Here is a 21,920-nt window from a genome sequence, read left to right as displayed (position 1 = left end):
CTAATAATTTCCAGGAGTCAGTTTGTTTTGAATACTGATGAGCACTGAGCTGATATTTTCATAAACCTACCTTTAGTGAGCATAAAATCTCATTTCTGAGTGGTATAACTGTCTTGGAACCTGGTATATGTAAAATCATGTTTGCTTTTTCATCATCATTATTACTATATGGCATTGATGATACAACGGCAGGTGAAAGTCCAGGCCAGGCTTTATCTTTGTGCCAGATGGGACTGCATTAGTCACCCCTGTCCATTTTGGAAGGCTTTGTTTTCACTTACTCATTTGCTGGCATATTCTCCTTGGAAAATAGGTTTGTGGCAGTTGTCTTTTTTCTTTCAAAGCCAGGAAGTTTGTATTCTGCAGTATCACTGTATTCACAATTTCACTGTGAACTCTGCCACAGAATGATGCTCGTAGAATCTACTGAGGTGGCTCCAGTTTGAAGCCATGGAATTATTTCTGATTAGGCAACCTAGTTCTTGCAGTTTGGGCTGCTAGAGGTGAGTTGTTTGGAGAATGCAGAAAACAAACATAAAAAAGGGTGAGTAAAAACCCTGTATTTCTTTCTTTACCTGTGAACTATTATTGCAGAAGTGCGTGTGTATTGTGATTTACTGAGTGAAAATACATTTCACTGTTCAGGTTATTTTTTTTTCCTTCCCTGAATTTCAGTTATTTGTGAAACACAAAGTATAGGTTTTGATTTAGATCTTCCTGAAATAATTAAAGTGGCTTGTATCGTTGCCTCTAAAGGAGGGAGTGCTGCAGGGAGCCAGGTCACTTCTGTGAGCTTCACTTAAAGCGCTTTTGTCAGCTGACGTGGGAAAGCGGTATCAGATCCTGCGATGTCAGAGGCCATATTATCAGAATTCATTTGAATTAGCTTTTAAGCTTTAATTGTTTGTATGGAACTGATGCCTACTACTTTTCCATGTGTACTATTTCTTAACTCGCTACAGGAAGTTGTGTTTCAAGTGCTGTGGTAACAATAGCAGAGAGAAAGCTCTCACACTAAGCCCCACGGAAGGTTCTTGCTATCAGTGTTCCTGTGAGACGGCATGAGGTTGATGGGTTGTATTGACTCCTTTTGCTCCCCTTTGGATGAGGAGGATGGAGTTGTATGGGAGGTCTTTCAAAGGTTTTCCTGCTGTGAGGAATGACTATTTGTGGCATAGCTTTTCAAAGGTTGTTTTTGTCTATAAACCACTTATGGTTCTCCTCTGTTATTTGTCTTCCTTGCTTTTGCAGGAAATGAGCTGATTATCTTTTTGGCTGACCAAAAGGAACCCTACTTTAAGCCCCGTGTGAAGTTACCCATGAAGTAAGTATTGATATTCAATGGTGAAATAAGGCAAGTGGCTGTTTTTCTTGAAAGTGCATCTCTGCAGTCACTGGGAGCGTGGTGAGAATTGTCTGCGCTGTGGTTGTTGGTTTGACTCCACTGTTCAATTGCCCTTAGAGCTCCAGTTCTTAGACCACTTCCCTGGTAAATCTCCTGATACGTTTTTTATTTGATTTGTTTAGATTTTGTGGGCCAGATGACAGAATTTGTGGCATGAGTTTTGTTGTTCATGCTGTTAATTAACAGGTGTGACATTTCTATGCTTTGGGACTTAGTCCTCTAATTAGTATTAAAAATACCAATATCTTTGAGTATTTTTGCAGTTGACTTGTTTTTTCAGGACTTTATTTCCTAGTAAAGCAAACTATCGTTCCATATCATAGATCAAGTCTTCTTGGCAGGCAGCGTTAGTCCCAGTCCCAAGACGTGTTTTCAGGGAAATTCGTCTAGTTGCTGTAGTTACTAACGGAATCCAGCCAGTATTTTCTTTCGAAAGAGTAACGGAGAGCAACGCTCTGGTATTTCTGTCTAGAGATCTGTTTCTTTCTGAAGTTTAAATGTGGCTTTTAAAAGAAGATCAATTTTTAACAACTGTAAAACAATCTGTGTTTATGTAGCTATATATTTTAACCATAATGTTAACCATCAAATTATTACAAGATAGGTTATTGCTTATGAATAATACTAACCATAGTATTATGTCTGTTAAAAGTTAAATTGCTGTTATAGCTCAGCTTCATCTTCTATAGTTCTATATATTTGTATTTTTCCTTATTCCCTCCTGTCTTGGAAGGAGCTAATTTGTTTAGTGCATTAGAAATGATCTGGGTTTAGTTCTTAGTGTTTGAGTGTGTAAAGCAGAGTCTCTGAGTAGCTAACCAAGTGAAAAAAGATCAAGAGAACAAACAAACGTTTGTTACCGTTCAAAGGAATGGTAAGATGTGGCAGGAGATCGGAGGAGGTGACGTAGTCTTTAAAAAGTCCGAGCTATGTGTCTGACTCCTGCTGTTGCTTCCTGGTCTTGCTCTTGGAATGCAACCAAAAGATCCTACTCTCTGAAATACGTTGCTTGCAACTGGTTCTACAATGAATGAAGGGATTTAATGAAGTCCAGGTAGTGTTAACTGACAGGGTATGGCTGAAAAATGCCTGTTGGCTGAAGTTTAGAGTTCGGAATATCATCCTCCTTGGAGGAAGACAGCTTGCAGAATGCTTGATTTAAAGTTACTTTTGCATATAAGTACTTTCAATTTTCATACACACATTTGTACAATTATTTGCACGTGGGGTTTTTTGTTGAATTGTAGATCTCTCGGTGTTACCATAACCAGTGTAGTTCCTGGAGATTATGATGGTGATTCACAGATGGACGTTCTCCTGACTACCCAGGCACAAAGTCACGGCAAAGATGAACTTTCAGTGTTTATTTTCTGGGGGCACAACCAAACACTGGGTGAGTTGCTGAGATGCTTATTAATAAGATTGTTAGACTTTTTAATACTTCAAAATATTGTCAGGAAATTGTAACTCGTTTTACAGAGTAGTGATTGTTTTTACGACTGAAATATGGATTAGCAGCTATTCCCTTTCATACCGTATGTTCTCATGCTGTTGAGCTGTATTCAGCAATTAATGAAAGAGAGCAAAACTAAAACTCTTGCTTTATATCACACAACAGACATAACCAAACAATATTATAGTTTGACAGTAACCTGTGAACTGAAGAGCTGCTTCGCATGGTGTCCCCGTCATGCATGTCAGCATCACAAAGATTATCTCAAAAGACTTCTCTTGAATTGATAATGTGCTGAGAAGCTGGTGTAAAGTTTAGTGCGCAAACTTAAAAAATACCATGCCTAAACTCACCAAGAGTAATATAAGGCTCTTATTTCTGTTAAACTGAATTCTTTGAAGATGGTGACACACGAAAATAGGTTTTGGTAGAGAGGTTTCTAGAGTCTCTGTCACTGGAAGTTTTCAAGAACTTTAGAATTGAGTTTCCAAGAGCCTTTTCGCAGTGTTCTAGTGCAACTGGTTCTGTTGTAGGGTCGAGTTATGGGCTCTGTAAACTCTTGAAGTGGCTTCTGTTTTCTGTTGACTTTGCTAGGAAAAGGTTTGGGGAGGAGTTCAGGCTTTGAGGGACAGAAAAGCCAAAAAGGATACTCTTAAATCCACAAAAAGTACTGAAGAATAATCACAACTGTTATAACTATAAAACTGTTATAACTATAAAATAGTTACAGGTGGAGCAAGTGGTGGCCTGAGATACCTTTTGCTTCTGGCTTTAGTCAGAGATGACACAAACACCCTGGGAAAGTGCACTGGGTCAGACTTAAAGAGAACTGGAGCTATTGGGAAGAACATGAAGGATTTGGATTAGTTTATGTTGTCTTCCTTCTGAATAAACAAATATTGGGAGAGGCACAATGAGCATATGGGGCTGAGAAGAGGAGTCAGAGGTGAAGAATTCAGGATGTGGTTGGTACGTAGTGAGGCTGGGAAGGTGGGTGGTGCTGATTGGGTAACATGGGTGTGAGAAGTCAACAGGAGGGCACTGGAATGGGAAATGTGGGAGCTGGGAGGAACAGAAACCTTACAGAGAGATAAAGGAAAAGGAGATGATGTGGCAGGGAGCTGGGGTTACAAGTGAAAGTGAAGTCTGAGAGGTGATAACTTCATTGGGACTTAAAATCCGCACTTCCCATGTAGGCAATCAACCTCTAATCCTCCTTTCAAACACTTGGTGTATATGATGAAGAATGTTTTTTACAGTGACAAAGCATTAAACGGAGATCTTATGTACAATATTAAACTTCTAGAGTGTCGTCATCCCTGCTATTTTGGATTTCGTGTGTCTGTGTGATTGCAGTTGTACATAGAAACAGATTTCACTAAGATCTGTTTAGGATCATTTGCTGAAGGGTTTAGAGAGGCTTCAGCGTTTTAACTGTAACTCACCGTTCGTGCGTGGTTTCAGGGAGCCAGGTGGTTGGTTATCTTCTGTGGTGGCTGATTTTGATTTTGATTTTGATTTTGATTTTATCATAACATTGATGCTTGTAAATAGAAGAATTATATCTAAGTTAAAAATGCAACTGTCATAACATATCGGTAACTGAATCAAACTAATATTTTCTATTTTCAGATCTTAACCATAAAACTATGTTAAATAAGACTTTTCATGATGAACCTCTCGTAATGGAGTAAGTATGAGCTACTTTTTTAGAAAACAACATTTACAGTGGTGACTAAAAGCAACTTAGATATATTTTAATGCTAAAATTTGAAACACATGCTCTTTACCTTCTAAGAACAGGGTGATTTGTGGAATATCAACCAGTCTAGCAAAAAATGATGAAACATTAAAAAAGAGATGATGAAACATTACTTTAAATAGATGTTTGCAATCTGAATAAAAACACAGAGGAAACTAAGGAAAGTGATAACTTTATTTGAGAGTAATAGATAGCAGAAGTTTACCAATATTTAACATCCACTGGCAAAGAATGATGTGGTGAGACAGAGGAAACTGTAGGAACTGCAGAACTTCATTGACTGAAAATTGCGCCGTGATTTTTACCAGGTTAGTGTGTCACTTGTGCTCTCACGGGAGAGAACCGAAACAGTAATTGCGTCGTGTTCCATCCGCGACACGCGGTGGATGCTCAGAATTCATATACAAGTGGAGGGAAAGGCCAACTGTGGTTTTTTCTTCAGGAATTTTATGGCACAAATCTTTTGGTAAAATAAATATGAAGGTAAAAAGTTATTTTCTTCCAGTGAAGAAAACTTGTGCTGCTCTTGGCTGTTAAAATAGAGAACATATGCAATCTACTGAATTTTAGTTTGAACTTGCCCAGGAGCAGTTCTTACAGAATCAAATGCTTTGCTTTATTTGTCTTTAATATTTCATATATAGTACAATTCTGACAACATATTATCTTAAAGTCTGGGTTATTTGCAGTATGTGTTACCTCATGTTCCCTCATTGGTTTTGCCTTTGTTTTTCAACGTGGGAGTATAAAGGAGGCAAAATGCTATAAGCTACGTGATTAATTTTGATGGAAGACATACAAGTTATTATAAAAATGACGTCATCAATCATTTTTAGTTGGAGTGTTTTATAGCCAGCTACATTTTCAAAGAAGAATTTTTCATGTGTTTTTACCATACACATTTTAGAATCCTAATCTTAAACCAAAAAGTCTTTTCAGGACTACTTTAGTATCTTAGCAAATATTAAAGGAGGAAGTAGCTCAAACTGACAGCAGATTTAATTGTTTGGGGAAACTCTCCATTTTGGCAACGTTAGGTTTACGGTTGGACTCTTAATGGTCTTTTCCAGCCTAAATGATTCTATGATAACAGTCAGCTTCAGAAATCTTGTGTGTTGTATCATCCTGGCAATAGTCACTAAATAAGCTTTTTTATTATTATTATTTCAGTAGTCTGTTTTATGCAGAAGAAGAGCCATTCTTTTATTTGGTGAATTTTGTAAAGCAGAAACCTTACTGGCTTATCAGACTGAGCAGATATCCCTTCCACAGTGCGACTCCCTCTGTGTGAAGTGCTCAACCAAAGAGAGGGGAAGTAGAGCTGAAAAGTCAAAGGAATGGCGTAGTGTAGAACAGCGACAGGAGCTGCTGCCGCCAGCAGCTCAGCAAGCCAGAATTCAGGAAAGGTGACACAGCTGAAAATTCCTCATTGCTGGGTGGGGAAGTGCCAAATAACCAAGTACAGGTTCACCAAAGAACAGCTAATGGCAGCTCCTGGAATGGCTCAGGCGCTACTGAAATTGTTTTGCATTTTCAGCTTTAATGGAGACTTGATTCCTGACGTGTTTGGTGTCACAAGCGATTCAAACAAGCCACAGGTATTTCTGGGCGGGTAAGTTAAGTGTTTGTTTGTTAGCATGAATTTCAAGAAGTTTTTCCTGGTGCATCCACTTCTATTCTTATTAAAGGAGCATAAGACTCATGTTTAACTGGAACTGTGCAAACATTGGGATCTTCTCTCATTTCCATGTGCATCTTTAAATATTCTATGACACTCTGCATCTAATTTTTTAAATTCTTATTTTGTAAGGGAAATAGTTGTTTTGTAGGGGAAGCAGATGTTCCATGAGAACTGAGAAAACAAAAGCACTGTTTTTGACATAGAAATCAGATAATTGTTTCTTGGAAAAGTTATAGTCTCCTTTGTTTAGTACACTTTGAAATTTATTATCTATTTTATGGAATTCTGTGCTGTATAAAAACGCAAAGCGAAGGTTTTCAAGTAACATCTGTAGAATTTAAGCTGCATTTAGTCTTACAGACGAAGTGACAGGTTGGTGATGTGAGAAGTACTGGAAGGGATCTTGTAAGGGATGGCAAAAGGAAAATGTGCAAGACTTTGGTGTAAACTTAAAAAAATCAGTACTGTCTAGGAAATGAGTTGTAATGGGAAGGGCAGACAACGTGGGAATGGGGAGCGCAAGGTGTGGGGATATAAGCTCTATATTAAGGAAAGTATTTGGTGTGTTTATTGGGGAAGGGGCTCATGAGGAGACATGAGGCAGAGGTGAGTTGCAGTAGCGATACGAGTGTGTGTGGCAGGGCTGTGCTCGTGTCACAGCTCCGCTGTGCGCGGCGGCCGAGGCTGCAGAAAAGGGGGCTGAGTTTTGTTACTGGAATTTCTGCCAGCTCTGCAGTGTCTAGAATGGGACAGGCGAGCAAATACTGGGATAACAATGTCTGCTTTAATGGTGTGTTTAAGTGGTTAGAAAGGGCTATGCAAAGGTTCCTTTTTGTTTAACTGTTCTGGGTGTGAATGCTGAAATAAAGGCACAACAGAAGGGTGGATCTGTACTGACTCAGAAAAACCCGTCTCTAAACAAAAAAATTAAAAGTAGCAAGATGGCAAATAGCTTTAAATATCTCTTTTGAAAACAAGTTATAAGTCATTTGTTGAAAATACTGCTGGGCCCTGGAGAAGGACAGTTCGCGTTCCGTTCAGTTTTCCTGCTTTTGAAGTTGGTCATCTGATAAAGAAAAAGCAAGCTGTGGCTTTTTGTATTTGTGTGCACATTTTTGGCTTCATGTATTTGTATCCAAGGACACTGTGTGGCTCTGAGTCAGTGCAAGTTTCATTATCAAACAGGATGAGGCTTTTTTTAAGAACTAAAACTAGGGGTCTGTACATCTTTTTCTGTGAAATGCCAAACTGAGCTTAGCAGACATTCAACCTTTGGCTTTCGTAAAGAAGAACTTCATTGATAGTGTTGTGGGTCTGGGCATTCTCTGGAAAAGAAAGCAGCCTCAAAAGAGGGATGCTTGGATTAGAACTCTACCTGATTTAGAGGATTTTCTCTCTGTTGTCAAAGGATGTGCTCAAAAGATAGCTGAAATTATTTTTACGATGTGCGTTGGATTATAAATATCAAAATAAATGCATTGTTCTTAGCTTTGTGATGATATGAAAACCACTCTTGGAAAGATTAGAAACTGGGCTTATATTTTCTTAGCAGACTGGACCTGTAAATCAGTTGTTTGAAGAACTTTGCATCTTCTAACTTGCTATTTTGCAGCATTTTGATGAGCTTGATAGGGTTGTCTTGAATGTTGTTTAGTACCATGACCATAGAAACCTGCAGCTGTGTGTGTCAGGAGCAATCCTGGTGTTGGGCACAGGCAGTTCAGGTTCACACACAACCAGTACGTAAGTTTATTGTAAAATCAAGTGGGTATTAGGAAGCGTGTGCGTCCTCTGTGCTTTTGGCTGCTCTTAGCGCTGCAGACAGGATGAGATGATTTCTCTGTCTCTATGGCAACAACAGTTCTGTTTTCTATCCTGTATCTCCATGACCCTTCAGAAACGTTGAAATAAGGTTTGTCCCCCAAACCCCATCAGTCTGTTTAACAAATCTGTAACTGGGTGTTTTCCCCAGGGATCGTTCAGAAGTGATGTGGGGTCAATAACATTTACATATGTAATGGGATGAAGTTCAACAAGGCCAAGTGCCTGGTCCTGCACTTTGACCACAACAACCCCCTGCAGCGCTCCAGGCTGGCACAGAGTGGCTGGAGAGCAGTCAGGCAGAAAGGGACCTGGGGACTAATGGACAGGAAGCTCAACAGGAGCCAACAGTGTGCCCAGGTGGCCAAGAAGGCCAATGGTGTCCTGTCCTGTATCCAAACCAGCGTGGTCAGCAGGACAAGGGCAGTGATCCTTCCCCTGTGCTCTGCATTGGGGAGACCACACCTGGAGTGTTGTGTTCAGTTCTGGGCCCCTCAGCTCAGGACAGAGATTGAAGTGCTGGAGCGGGTCCAGAGAAGAGCAACAAGACTGGGGAAGGGACTTGAACACAAGCCCTATGGGGAGAGGCTGAGGGAGCTGGGCTTGTTCAGTCTGGAGCAGAGGAGGCTTAGAGGTGAGCTCAGCACTCTCTAGAACGACCTGAAGGGCAGTTCTAGCCAGGGGGGATTGGGCTCTTCTCCCAGGCACTCAGCAAGAGGACAAGGGGGCAGGGGCTTCAACTCTGCCAGGGGAAATTGAGGCTGGAGATGAGAAAGCAATTCTGTGCAGAGAGAGTGGTCAGCATTGGAATGGCTGCCCAGGGAGTGCTGGACTCACCGGCCCTGGAGGTTTGTAAACTGAGATTGGCCATGGCACTTAGTGCCATGATCTGGTCAATGGACTGGAGTTGGACCAAGGGTTGGACTGGATGATCTCTGAGGGCTTTTCCAACCCAGTCCATGCTGTGATTCTGTGATTCTCTGAAATGGAAACTATACCCTTCTTGGCAACATGGGTTTGGTTATCAATTCCAACTTGAATTTTATGACCGTTACTTTTATTTAAATTGATGGCTTATGGAACAGAGATTTCAAACTCACAAGGGTGCTTCTGAACACCCTGCAATGATTATATGTTAAAAAATGTTATGAGCTTTTGAAGATACGGAAAAATGGGAGGGATTTGTTTAATTCTGTTGAAGAAATCCTTTCAGTACCATTAGGCTACAAATAATCTTATATGTTACAACTTGAAGTGAGACTGAGTGCTACAGGTGACACCAGAAGCCATGTCTTGTATGTGGAAAACAGCTTTATGTCACCTGCTTAGAAAAGCAATTTCTATTTTTAATCTGAAATGGTTTTAAATTTATACCAGAGCTGTATAGCTTTCTTAGTTATCTTCAAAACTGAATACATAGAAAAACCTATATAAAATGTTTAATTTTTTTTTTAAGATTAAGCGATTCTATTTAGTGTTCCCAAGACTTAGTTATGATCTCTGGGAAGTCATCAGAAGCTTCTGGGGTTTGGTGGTTTTTTTTACTTAACATAAAATGAGTCACAGAACATGAGGACTTTAATAATATGTATGTAATGTCAGTGGAATAAACAAAGTCATTCCAGACAGTAATAATAAACTGTCCTGCCATCATATAGTGCAAATTGAGAATTTTCTGAGTGTATTAGCTAAGGGTTCTGAAAATAACGTGTCTGATGATTCAACGCTTTGACTTTGGAAGGATTTGTTATGTTTCAGTGCGCTGCTAATAGGGAGGTTTGCGGGAAGTTCAGTCATTTTTAGAACAGGAACCAGCGGAGCGTGTTTATAAAGAAAGAAATCAAAGCATCACCTGTTTGGGAAATGATGTAATGAACCTCTAGTCCATCAGAATGTGAGAGTTTAATTCTTATGTTGATTTCTTTTTAAGTGACTGAAAATAAAGTCCATTTACGTGCAGCAGACAGAAGCTGCTTTAACACCACGTAATTATGTCCATTGTTGCTCATCTTTATGAATCCTGCAGTAGTTTTCAGGAGTACTGAGAGTAAAACTGCTTGAGGAACCCAGAGAGGGCAGTGATGGGTGGCTCAAGGGTTACAGCCCAAGTCTGGGCTCTACGTTTCACCGTGTGGGTAGTTACATGTTGTGGGTGGTTTGCATGTCGGTAGTTACACGGTGTGGGTAGTTACACCGTGTGGATAGTTACACCATCTGGGTAGTTCACTGTGTGGGTAGTTGCTTTAGAAATAGATTTAGAAATTTAGAGATAAAATCTAAGTCTTTCAAACAATTACTCCAGTTACTTAGTAAATTGTAAGCTAAGTAGTAATTTAGCATTGGGAGAACATGCTTTCTGTTCAGTTTTGTGTAAAGTTTCACAATATTTTTAAAAGGCATATAATGACTAGCAGTCCTTGAGCGCTGATGAAATGCATTGCTTTCTATTCTTGTCTGTAGGAACTTATCATCACATGCTACGTTGGAAACTCCCAGCAGAATGTATATACCGCACTCTCATGCTTTTATAGATTTAAATAATGACTTCACTGCTGGTAAGTCATGGAAGTGTTAAAGACCTTCTTAAAATATGGATCACATAGTATACAATGTAATATATTGCAATTTCCTTCTAATTTTTTAGTAACTTTCATGGATGGTTGTGAAGGGTTGGTTCTGGAATGATGTATTCAGCAATTATGAGACTTGGCTACTTCTGGTTTTTGTTGGCTTTGTTTTTGTGGGGTTTTAAAAATTATTTTGTTCTAATATCTACAATGTGAAAATTCTGGGTTTGAAAAATGACTGCCAAAATGAATAACCTGATTCTATTTTCTACTTCTTGATGATCATTGAATAGAACCAGTGCTTGTTTTGGATAATTAGTGTTCCCCAGCAGAGCGTTGTTCCTTGTGCTCCATGATGCTCTGCTCCGGTACCCAGTTTGCAATCGAATCAGAGGCGAGGCTGGGGCTGCATTTTCTTCATTTGAGTCTGTAAATGGTTTTATAATTAATTGAGAAGAATGTTTTCAAGACTGGACTTAATATTAGTTTCTTGAAGATTGCAATATGATTTCATTCTATCTTGTAGTTCATTCTATCAGTGATTGAGAAAATAGCGTGCGAAACTTTATTCTTCTATTAGAGCAATCCTATAACCTATTTGTAATTCAGTGTTCGCAATTGAGTGCTGGAGATGGCTTTTCTTAGGTAGGTCAACTGTATTCTTCCTTTGAGGGCGGCTTTGTGGTTTGTGTTTTGGTTTGGGTTTTCCATGTTTGTTTTGGGGTTTATGTTTGTTTGTTTGTTTTGTGAAATACACAATGCAATTTAGCTTTCAGTTATGACCACAAATCTATTTATCACTTATATAGAAACACAGATGGTCTGTGTTGAAGGACCTCCCCAGCTCCCCAGTGCCCCCCCTGCCATGACAGGGACATCTTCAGCAGCTCAGGTTGCTCAGAGCCCCGTCCAGCCTGGCCTGGGATGTCTCCAGGGATGGTTCATCCACCACCTCTCTGGCCAACCTGGGCCAGGCTCTCACCACCCTCAGGGCCAACAATTTTACACACATCCCTACCTGGTTCATACTTCCAAGCACATTTAAATATTGTGCGAAACTCAATTTCTTTGCACACTAGATGAATTCTGAAATGCTTTATCTTCTAGTGTTCAGTGTACATCAATTCATATATAGTAATTTTGGAAAGGGAACTTTTCCTATTTAGTAGCATGGGAATGAGAGAGGAAAGAGTCCATAAATTTAATTAAGATGCTTAGAAATGTCGGGGATTAAGTTAATTGCTTTAGCGCATAGTCAGACCGTAATATTCGGTTCTGGCACATTGCTGCATGAAGCTGTCAAGTGGAAATTCCAACTGGAAAATCAAATATACGGTTGCTTACCATAATCAGTGTCATATAATAACCACTTCTAACACGCTTAGTTCTATAAATCCTTTGGAATTTTGTTTTAGTGGCACGGGCAGTGCCGATGAGCATTCTGGGTACCATTTACAATTAATATATTGAAATCTAAACTCGCAGGTAGGTAACGGTGAGAAGTTACGTAGATTGATCACAGACTGAGCAATTTTTGTGAGAGTACGCAAAGGTTTTTGTGACAGCCAAGAGCCTGAAGAATGGCCGGGGAGTTCCAGTCAGTGCCAGCGATATACAGAGTTTCCTCTGTTACATAGAAACGAGAGTCGGGAGCTGTTATAGATTCACATGTATATTAATACCTGGAGATGTAAATAGAAGCTTCTGTGAAGCACTCCCCATAGAAAGATCCCAGCTTTGATTTGCTTGTAACAGCAGGGATATAATACCTCAGGCTGAAATATGTGTTACGTTCCAGCAACCTGAGGAAAAATTCAAGGAAAATCATTCATTCGAGATAAGAAAACTTGGAGAAAATATTACCATAGAATAATTTAATTTAAAATGTTTTTTTTACTTCTAAGATGGCAATGATAAATTGGGGATTTTTGCTGCCCCTATGAAAATGGACCCAACTGCGAAAAAGGCACCAACTGCTGAAAAATAACACCTTATGGGTGATATCTGATACTTCACGGCTGACGTGTTATTCCAAGACTGCTGCCAAAATGAAAAGTCAGCGGTGGCCGGGTCCTGTCAGCACATTCCTGGCGGTTCATCACTGCAGTCACTGCTTCGGTGGCTCAGCGGACCCAGCTCACCTGCACCGCTGAGCTGCAGCAAAACCTCCCCAAGAACAACTCCTGGTACACATTCTATTAATTAGGAGGGAGGCATTAATGAGGATGCAGGGGAATAGCCTCCATGCAGAAATCCTCTTGTCCAAAAGACTTCATCATGTCATTTGATGCCGCTGTGGTACTTTTTGACTGAAAAAAATCAGAGTATTTACTCACTGGCAATGGTACTATTAATGAATATGGAGATAGAGTTTTGTGTGTATAAATAGAAAACAAACCTCCAGAATCCACCATCTTTACTTGTTGTTTTGGGGGGTTTTTTAAGACCCTTTTTTTATATTCTGTAATGTTTTGTGGCTCTTTCTGTTCTGTAACAGATGCAGCCAATTCAGTGATTTCTAGCTGGGCTATTTTTGGCAACTCTATCATTATAAACGGCTTAGGAGATTTAAAGTGGGCTTGACATAAAAAAAAGAAGATATCCTCTCTGGGCTGAGACCTTTTTGCTATTTTATTGCCTAACCCATTCTCAACCTGAGATATTAAACCCTCCAGACAGAGCTTTTAATTGGCGTGCTTCTCCTGCTCTGGGTAAAATGAAGTTGAATTGTTATGATTTCATTGTATGAGGACATGTTCATAAAGATGTTTTTAATCCCTAACAATGCTTCATGAAAGGCTAACCATGTCAGGATTTTATAAGCCAAAAATCCACTAACCACAACAAAGATAACGCTGATCTCTCTTGGTGAGATATGAACAAGGCTGTTCCAGACAGTAATGCTGCTGCTGTTTTAAATAAAACATCGTCATGTAGAAATCTCAGCTTCGTTTAATTTTTAATTCGGTAATTTGGAGTTAGGGCAGGAATTTTATATAATCCAAGCAAAGGTTTGCACTCTAAACCTTTTACCACAGTGTCTACATGTGCTTTATGGATAAAGTAAATGCAGAATTTTCTAGTGTTTCTGCACGTGCGTGAAGCAGCTGTTGCTGAGGGAGGAGTCGGGAGCTCAGGGAATTGAGGAGGGTGGGAAGGGGTGTCTGCTCAGCCTGCCTGCCAGCAGTGTCACCCTGCAAAACGAGGGAAAACGTGACCTTGTTCAAATAGGGCTCCTGGATGTCCCGTAATACATACTCACATTTGTCATCAGTTCTTTTTAACACATAGCTTTAGAAAATTATCTTGAAGCTCAGAATCCCAGAATGTCAGGGGCTGGAAGGGCCTTGGAAAGCTCATCCAGTGCAATCCCCCCATGGAGCAGGAACACCCAGCTGAGGTTCCACAGGAAGGTGTCCAGGCGGGTTTGAATGTCTGCAGAGAAGGAGACTCCACAAACTCCCTGGGCAGCCTGGGCCAGGCTCTGACACCCTCACCCCCAACAAGTTTCTTCTCCTCTTTCAGTGGAACCTCCTGTGTTCCAGTTTGCACCCATTGCCCCTTGTCCTGTCACTGGTTGTCACCCAGAAGAGCCTGGCTCCATCCTCCTGACACTGCCCCTTTCCATATTGATCCCCAGGAATGAGTCCCCCCTCAGTCTCCTCTTCTCCAGCTCCAGAGCCCCAGCTCCCTCAGCCTTTCCTCACACGGGAGATGCTCCACTCCCTCCAGCATCTTGGTGGCTGCGCTGGACTCTCTCCAGCAGTTCCCTGTCCTTCTGGAGCTGAGGGGCCACAGCTGGACACAATATTCCAGGTGTGGTCTCCCCAGGGCAGAGCAGAGGGGCAGGAGAACCTCTCTGACCTACTGACCACCCCCTTCTAACCCACCCCAGGTACCATTGGCCTTCCTGGCCACAAGGGCCCAGTGCTGGCTCATGCTCACCCTGCTGTCCCCAGGACCCCCAGGTCCCTTTCCCCTACACTGCTCTCCAACAGCTCGTTCCCAACTTACACTGGAACCTGGGGTTGTTCCTGCCCAGATTTAAGACTACAGAATTGTCTGAACAGATGAACCTCAGGTGTGTTTCATAGAGTGTGATAGTTCAGGTGGATGTTTCCAAACAGGATCTTCCCATAAGAGACCTGTTTTATTATCAAAATGTCTTAGCCTCAGATGGAAAGATTTACATCATATGACTTCAGAAAAAAAAGTATTTGAATGGGATCTAACTCTATTTACATTCAGTGAAGGAGGTAAAAGGTAACTTCTCTTTGCATTAGTCCACTCCATACAAAGTAAATGGGAACTCAGTCTTTCTCAGGCATGGATTTAGTCAAGAGATGGAGATACTACTGTGTAATTGAATCAACACTAATTCCCAGTGTGGTCACTGTGCTGAAGTACATTGAAATACAAGCACCAGCCCATAGCGAAAAAGTGTTCTAGCTGGAAACAGAGGCCAGGGTAGGTAAAGGGGCTTGCTAAAGAGCACCCAGAGGTGGTACAGACCTGGGTGCCAATACCGATAACCGGTATTTTAAATAAAGCCGGACAAGGCACAAGATTTGTCTGTGCTGTTGTTGATTTGCACGTCAGTAGGCATTTTCAGGTAACTAACTCCAGAGCAAGCTGCAGGGTGAATTTGGCGTGGGTCGCTGTGCGCATGCTGGTGAGGCCTGAGCTCCCCAGGTGAATCCAGAGCACTTTAGCTAGAGCTGAGATTTCTAGGATAGCAATTATTTTGCTGCATGGCTTTTTTTTTCCTCTCATTAGTTAACTCGATTGTTTCTAATCAAAACGTCTTAAAATATCAGATGTGCAGTAAGGTCAAATGCTGTCTTTCGAAGCAAAAATGTTAGTACTTAATTACTGGGGGAAAAAAAAAGGTTATTAATAAACAATACATTTGTATGCACTTGAAGTTCCAAGTCTTTTACCAAGAAATCAGACCGCGGCCCTGCAAATATATTTTAAATGATCAAGTGTATGGGACAAACTGCACTGGACTCTGAATTGCTGCAGCTTCATACTGTGCATCTATCAATGTAGCCTTGAATTCTATAAAAAATAGCTCATATATTAAATATGCTGTGCCTTATTTCGTTGTGTGATTCCAAACTTTGGAAAGGCTGCTGTTCCAACATGTCTGAACACTAGCACATGGTGTGTATCACTGCAGATATTTCTGGAACTGTTTATGGAAAATGTAGGGAAAATTATAAATTTGATTTGGGGAAAACTAAAGTGGAAAAAGTCATTAGTGAGAAACAGCTTGCTGTAAGCTAATTGCCAGTCTCCTTAGTGATTTCTGACGGTTAATTTTCCTACATTGTTTTGCTTTGGGAATCTAGAAACCTAATGTACCAGAACATGTACAATGTGTTTTCTTTTTGATTCCCACGTCTCTGTTTAAGTGCAGAAATGGCGATGGTTTCTCTGCGCACACCCGTCATCCCGTCGCAGGCGGTTTCTGCCGCAGACGCCCCAAGCCCCGTGTCTGACTGACGGTGCTTCTGGTGAGGTTCCTGCCATGGGAGCTGGTGACCTCTCACTATAGAATATTAGCATCAAAGCGGATTTTACGCAATAGATCTGCATTTGTTCTGCATTAAAATAACCAGGCTCGTTATGTTTGCAAACAAATTACCTGCGCTTTAAAAACTTCCCTTGAGTGGCATTTAAAATGGGGGGGGGGTGTTTATGTATTTAAAGTCAAGCTCTTCTCCCTGGTTTTGTGCTCTCCCTTATGTTTTGTTCCCAAACCACATTCAGTAATGCCGTGTCACGCTTTCATTCCTTGAACAGCTACATTTTTAAATTTCTTAACTGTTTTAAAGTCTGATAACAAAGCTTACCTGAGATTTTACAGCAAATACCGGAGGCAAAACTATATCATTACAAGGGACGTGCTATATTTTGGAGGATCTCAGTCTATATCTGTAAAGTCTTGTTTGGTTTTTCATGCTTTTTTACTATTTCCAGCTGTGTTATCTCTAAGTAAAAGTGCTCCCGTGACCTGATGTCCTGTTACGTCTTTTCTTACGTGCTGGTGTAGACACTGGGGATTACTGATCTGTTCTTATGGGAAGCAATATCTTGATATAGGTGAGAAGTCCATTGGCTCTGCCCCAAACAGCAATTTGTTGAGGAAGCAGGAGTGTGCCGATGGGCTCTGCAAACGCACTGAGGGTCGCTGCTTGAAGCAATATTGTTGCCTTTATTCTGGAAACAAACAGTTTTCTGTCTCAAAACTCACGTTTGAAGTGCTAAAAACCAGCGGAGCAGTCCCACCTGTTCTGCACATTCAGAAGCGTCACTGTTTGGCATAAATCTAATTTAAAAGTTTTCCATTTAAGTGGTGCTTTTAAATTAATACCTAGGGATTTTTCTATAGCAATATTGAATAATGAAAGGGATTTTAGTGCTTAATTATGTTGTTTGTAATTTTTTATTATCTGCTTTACTAAATAGTACCAGCGAACACTTCCGAAATTTTGAAAGACCCATTTGAAAAGCAGAATAAATTCACAACCCCTTTTATTCTAAGCAGATTTCTTAATAATATGCAAACACAAATTACTTTGTTTGGAACACATTAATTCCTTCTGTTTGCTTAGATCTTTCCGAGGAGGAGGTCGGGGGAAGGAGTGGTTCCTTAACTCACTGTCTCATGTGACTAGCACCAAAAATTCATGGCAAGTTAATTGCAAACTCATTAGCGGTGCTGATTGTATCTATACTGTAAAAGCTACATCGCTATAGGCAGCAGTAACTGTGTTCCGCTTTCTCTGGTGCAGCACTAGTGCCAACGTGCAAACAAACCGAAATACCCAATATCAGAGGGTTCCTCTGCCCAGATGAGAACCTTACCAACAGAAGCACAAACCCCATCACGTTTGGTTTTCCATTTCCATGTAGCAAAGGAGTAAAACTGAGTATATCTAACTTTTTTGTCTAAAATCAGGTTTGTGCATACTAGTATTGTGCAACTAATTGTAAATAATGTTTTAAACTTTGGTTTTAAGTACCTTTTTTACTTCCTTTTAATCCTATCGGTGGGTCAATCTGTAATGTAAATAGAGGAGAGTTTGTAATGTAGGTAGAGGAGAGGTCTTTTTACTTGTCCTTAGACTTCATGGCATTTAATTATTTTAATACAGTTGTCACCCATTCTGTCAACACATGCAAACCAGAGATTGTTCGTGGAGCACATTATTCCTGTATACCAGTACACACAGCATGTTCTTATCCACAAGTACCTTCTAGTCTAGGAGAATATGCACACACACACCTGTTGTTCCATCTAAATGAACATTTTCTCAGGCATGGCTGGAGCGCGTATGTCTATTTTCTAGTTGGGTAATACTTGGTGTATTTTGATAGTGTTTAAAAATAGGGGCTTTTTTTCCTCTCCTTTATTGAGGAAAACCTCTGAAGTAAATCTGAAATCAAACTGTAACTTAAGAATGTTGCTCAAGCCCTGGCTTGTGAAGACAGACATAGATGCTGAAGGATTTAATTCTGAATTAAAGCCCTTTGACATTACACAGAAAGGTCGAATCAGCCATTAGTGAAATGAACGCTCCGTCTATTATTAGTACTGGTGTTTACAACACTCAAAAGTGAAGAAAAATAACAAGGATAATCAGAAGTGGGCTGGAACCAGGTTCTGCAGTTTTGCAGTGGGGCTGCAGTTCTGTGAGCTCTGCCTAAATCCACCCTGAGCTCTTCCCAGCTTCAGCTCTGCTTGCTCAGACCCTTCCACAAACTGCAGTTATGCTGGAGCCCGTTTGGCCTTGCTTTTGAAAAGCCGTCCTGAAAGACAGCCGAATGTCTTGGCTCGTGCTGCTTTCATGAAAAGATCCGGCCAAATTTAGCCACTTTGAAATGGGGTTTAGAAATGTCTACTGGGGATCGTTGTTGTTTTCCTTAATGGCTGTTGCTGCCTTTCTCAAACAGCATTGATAGGACAGCCTTTCCTTCCCCCTTCCCTTTCCTTCCCCCTTCCCTTTCCTTCCCCCTTCCCTTTCCTTCCCCCTTCCCTTTCCTTCCCCCTTCCCTTTCCTTCCCCCTTCCCTTTCCTTCCCCCTTCCCTTTCCTTCCCCCTTCCCTTTCCTTCCCCCTTCCCTTTCCTTCCCCCTTCCCTTTCCTTCCCCCTTCCCTTTCCTTCCCCCTTCCCTTTCCTTCCCCCTTCCCTTTCCTTCCCCCTTCCCTTTCCTTCCCCCTTCCCTTTCCTTCCCCCTTCCCTTTCCTTCCCCCCTGTTCAGCTGCATAATTGAGAGCAGGGGGCAAAAGGCAGCAATGATGCACAGGAGATGGGAGTAGAAGTGGGTAGATGGGGAAGAAATGTAGTCTGAAGGTTGGGCATTTAGATGGACAGGGTGAGGAGCAAATGCTACATGAATTTCTGCAAGAAGAGGATATTAGTTGGTGGATTTCAGTTTGTAGAGGAGGATCAGCGTAGGGGTTTGTGGAATAGAGCAGCGTAGCTACGTACCACCGGGTGAAGAGAAGTCTGGGTGAAGAAGGACAGGAGATGGACCTGCTCTTGGGGTAGAGCTCTTTGGTTGGAAACTGCCTCTACGATTATTTCTGCATCTGCAGCAAGATTTATGAGATACATGGTGCCAGAAGCTGGGGATTGCAGGAAGAGCAGAAATGCTTTAATGTTCAAGGTGTTCAAATGCCCTCCTGCATTTCAGTCCATCTTTGCTATGGCATTCCTTTCTCATGACAGGTAATCTGTCATCATTACACGCTGGGATCTCAGCAGGTGATAATCTGCTGGGCATCTCTATTAGAAGTGTCTGCTTTCTGAGCCCCCGTGACAAGAACCCGATGGGTTTGGTGCCCAAGATGAGCCCCCATGAACACTAGTACTTTGGTAATGCTCAGTCAGGTGTATTCCATAGAAACAGAAATGGATCTAGTCATGGGCACATTGTCTTCAGATTATTATTTCAGTGTTTGTAGATGTATCCAGGGTGAGTTCAGCGTTGATACAAGTCGATCTGAAGACACTAAACTCAAAGCAGTCTAGCTGTACAATTTTACATAGCTTGTTTTTCTTCAGTGGCCCATGTATTGGTACAATGTCCAGATCAGCAGATCCCCTCAAATAAAGGTGGATGGAGCTGCCGCGGTTCCTCTGTGATGTGCTTTAGGTTACTGGAGCTTGCAATACAACACTTGACCAGCTTCCCTTTTCCAAGCTGAAACATTATTTTCTAATGATCTCCATTTCATTTTTTTTGTAGGAATTAATGCTGAATTCAGTGCTTTTCAGTAAATGTGTATTTACTGTTGGTAGGATTTAGTAGAGCTTGGATAGCAGCATTTTATTACTGAGCAGGTTAAAGAATAGCCACATTTCATCACCAACTCGCTTCTTAGGGAAAATACAGAAGTGAGTGAAATGCTAATGCAACGTGATTTTGTGTCACAGCATGTCAGGTATCTTCTGTATTAAGCGTTTGGTATAGATTTCGGTTGGTTTTCAGTCTTGTGGATCTGAAATGCTGGTAACCTCCTTGATTCATTATCTTATTTCCAGGCTGCTGAACTGTGTTGATGTGTTTTCCTATAGTTTCTATTAGTTTTATGTTGATCACTGCCTACTAAATCAAAAACAGGAAAACATATTTAAATGCGAACACACTTCACTTTGCATTGGTTTAAGAGACACCTCTCAGACCTTATTGCTTTTTTATTTCTGGCCATCCGCTTGCGCGTTCCGTTTCAGGCAATCTGACTGAATCTGACGTGAAGATCTCTCCCCATCCCACCTACCAAGGATTTTACTCATCTTTACTACATCATGTCACAGATCCAAAGCGTAAGAGATGCCCTGCAGGCTGCGTCTAGTGGCCTGACCAGCAGATCCAATACCCTCTTTCTGGTATTTGCTGTAGGAAAGTGGCCACACTGGTTTTTTCCCCCCTCCCATTGCCTGTTTCCTTTGTATATCTGCAGAACCTACGATTGGCGTAGGCTTGGTAGAGGTACATCCGTGCATGTTGTTTTGAGTGTACCTTTATGTACCTATTGTCTAATAAAAGTATCACGTTTGTATTCTGTAAATAATTAAGATTGAACTCCTGTTATTTGATTTTGCATCCCCGGGTTGTAAATATCTCGCACTGCGCTGCTGTTGTTGGTTTCATCAGCATTTGGCCAGAGCATTGTGATCCAGCCCTCGGTACTTTACCCATGTGTTTTAAACTTGGAGAGCTCTGAGCAAATGATTTTGTTCTCTACAGCTGAAATTGCAACAAGAACTGCTTTCCAAAGGCACCGTGGCAGCACATCTTTAACCAAGTGGCTTTCCCTCGGCATACGTGATAAGATAGGCATGCCTCATAGGGAAGAGGGGTTGGGTGTTCGTGAGACAGCCAGAAGCAAAACAAAACTGTTGCAGTTTTCAAGATGGTTAGTGCATTAACATACCAAAAGTGTAGGAATGAAGCGTGTGTGTCTTCATTGTTCTGTAGGCCACAGAATGTTGTAATGCATTTGTTAGCACCAGCTCTTCTCCTGCAGCCCTTATATAATAAAGAATTAAGCGATAATAGACATGTCTGGCTATAGTGTTAGTGGGGAGAGGTGTGTGCCGTGACACTGCTCCTTTGGGAAGGAGCTGCTTGCAAGGAGGTTTTACTATGGCTGTATAGAAAAAGGTATTTATAAATTACACAAATTCTGAGTTGTTTACCTGTATGCTTTTGGCTTGTAGGGACAAACACATTAAAAAACAGATGGAATCATAGAATAAGCTACACTGGAAGTAACCTTTGGATATCATCTGGTCTAGAGCATTGTACTGGACAGAGCTTGCGTTTTCATATAGGTTAGAAGGGGGTGGTCAGTAGGTCAGAGGGGTTCTCCTGCCCCTCTGCTCTGCCCTGGGGAGACCACACCTGGAATATTGTGTCCAGTTGTGGCCCCTCAGCTCCAGAAGGACAGGGAACTGCTGCAGAGAGTCCAGCGCAGCCACCAGGATGCTGAAGGGAGTGGAGCATCTCCCGTGTGAGGAAAGGCTGAGGGAGCTGGGGCTCTGGAGCTGGAGAAGAGGAGACTGAGGGGGGACTCATTCCTGGGGATCAATATGGAAAGGGGCAGTGTCAGGAGGATGGAGCCAGGCTCTTCTGGGTGACAACCAGTGACAGGACAAGGGGCAATGGGTGCAAACTGGAACACAGGAGGTTCCACTGAAAGATGAGAAGAAACTT

The 21,920-nt window shown here is 41.4% G+C and overlaps 1 protein-coding gene across 1 annotated transcript in view; it reads left to right on the top strand.

Annotated features, from left to right (window-relative positions):
* The window catches only part of ITFG1 (integrin alpha FG-GAP repeat containing 1), an 89,093-nt gene that overhangs the window by 2,463 nt on the left and 64,710 nt on the right, over positions 1 to 21,920 (top strand). The window contains exons 2-6 of the mRNA XM_065848293.2: positions 1,252 to 1,324; positions 2,653 to 2,798; positions 4,491 to 4,548; positions 6,158 to 6,232; positions 10,583 to 10,677. Of these exons, the coding sequence (XP_065704365.1) occupies positions 1,252 to 1,324; positions 2,653 to 2,798; positions 4,491 to 4,548; positions 6,158 to 6,232; positions 10,583 to 10,677 (447 nt within the window). The remainder of the gene's footprint in view (positions 1 to 1,251; positions 1,325 to 2,652; positions 2,799 to 4,490; positions 4,549 to 6,157; positions 6,233 to 10,582; positions 10,678 to 21,920) is intronic.

Source organism: Patagioenas fasciata, chromosome 13, assembly GCF_037038585.1.
Source record: "Patagioenas fasciata isolate bPatFas1 chromosome 13, bPatFas1.hap1, whole genome shotgun sequence".
NCBI lineage: Eukaryota > Metazoa > Chordata > Aves > Columbiformes > Columbidae > Patagioenas > Patagioenas fasciata.
The sequence above is the reverse complement of the archived record's forward strand: the minus strand, read 5'-3'. Positions and strand labels throughout refer to the sequence as shown.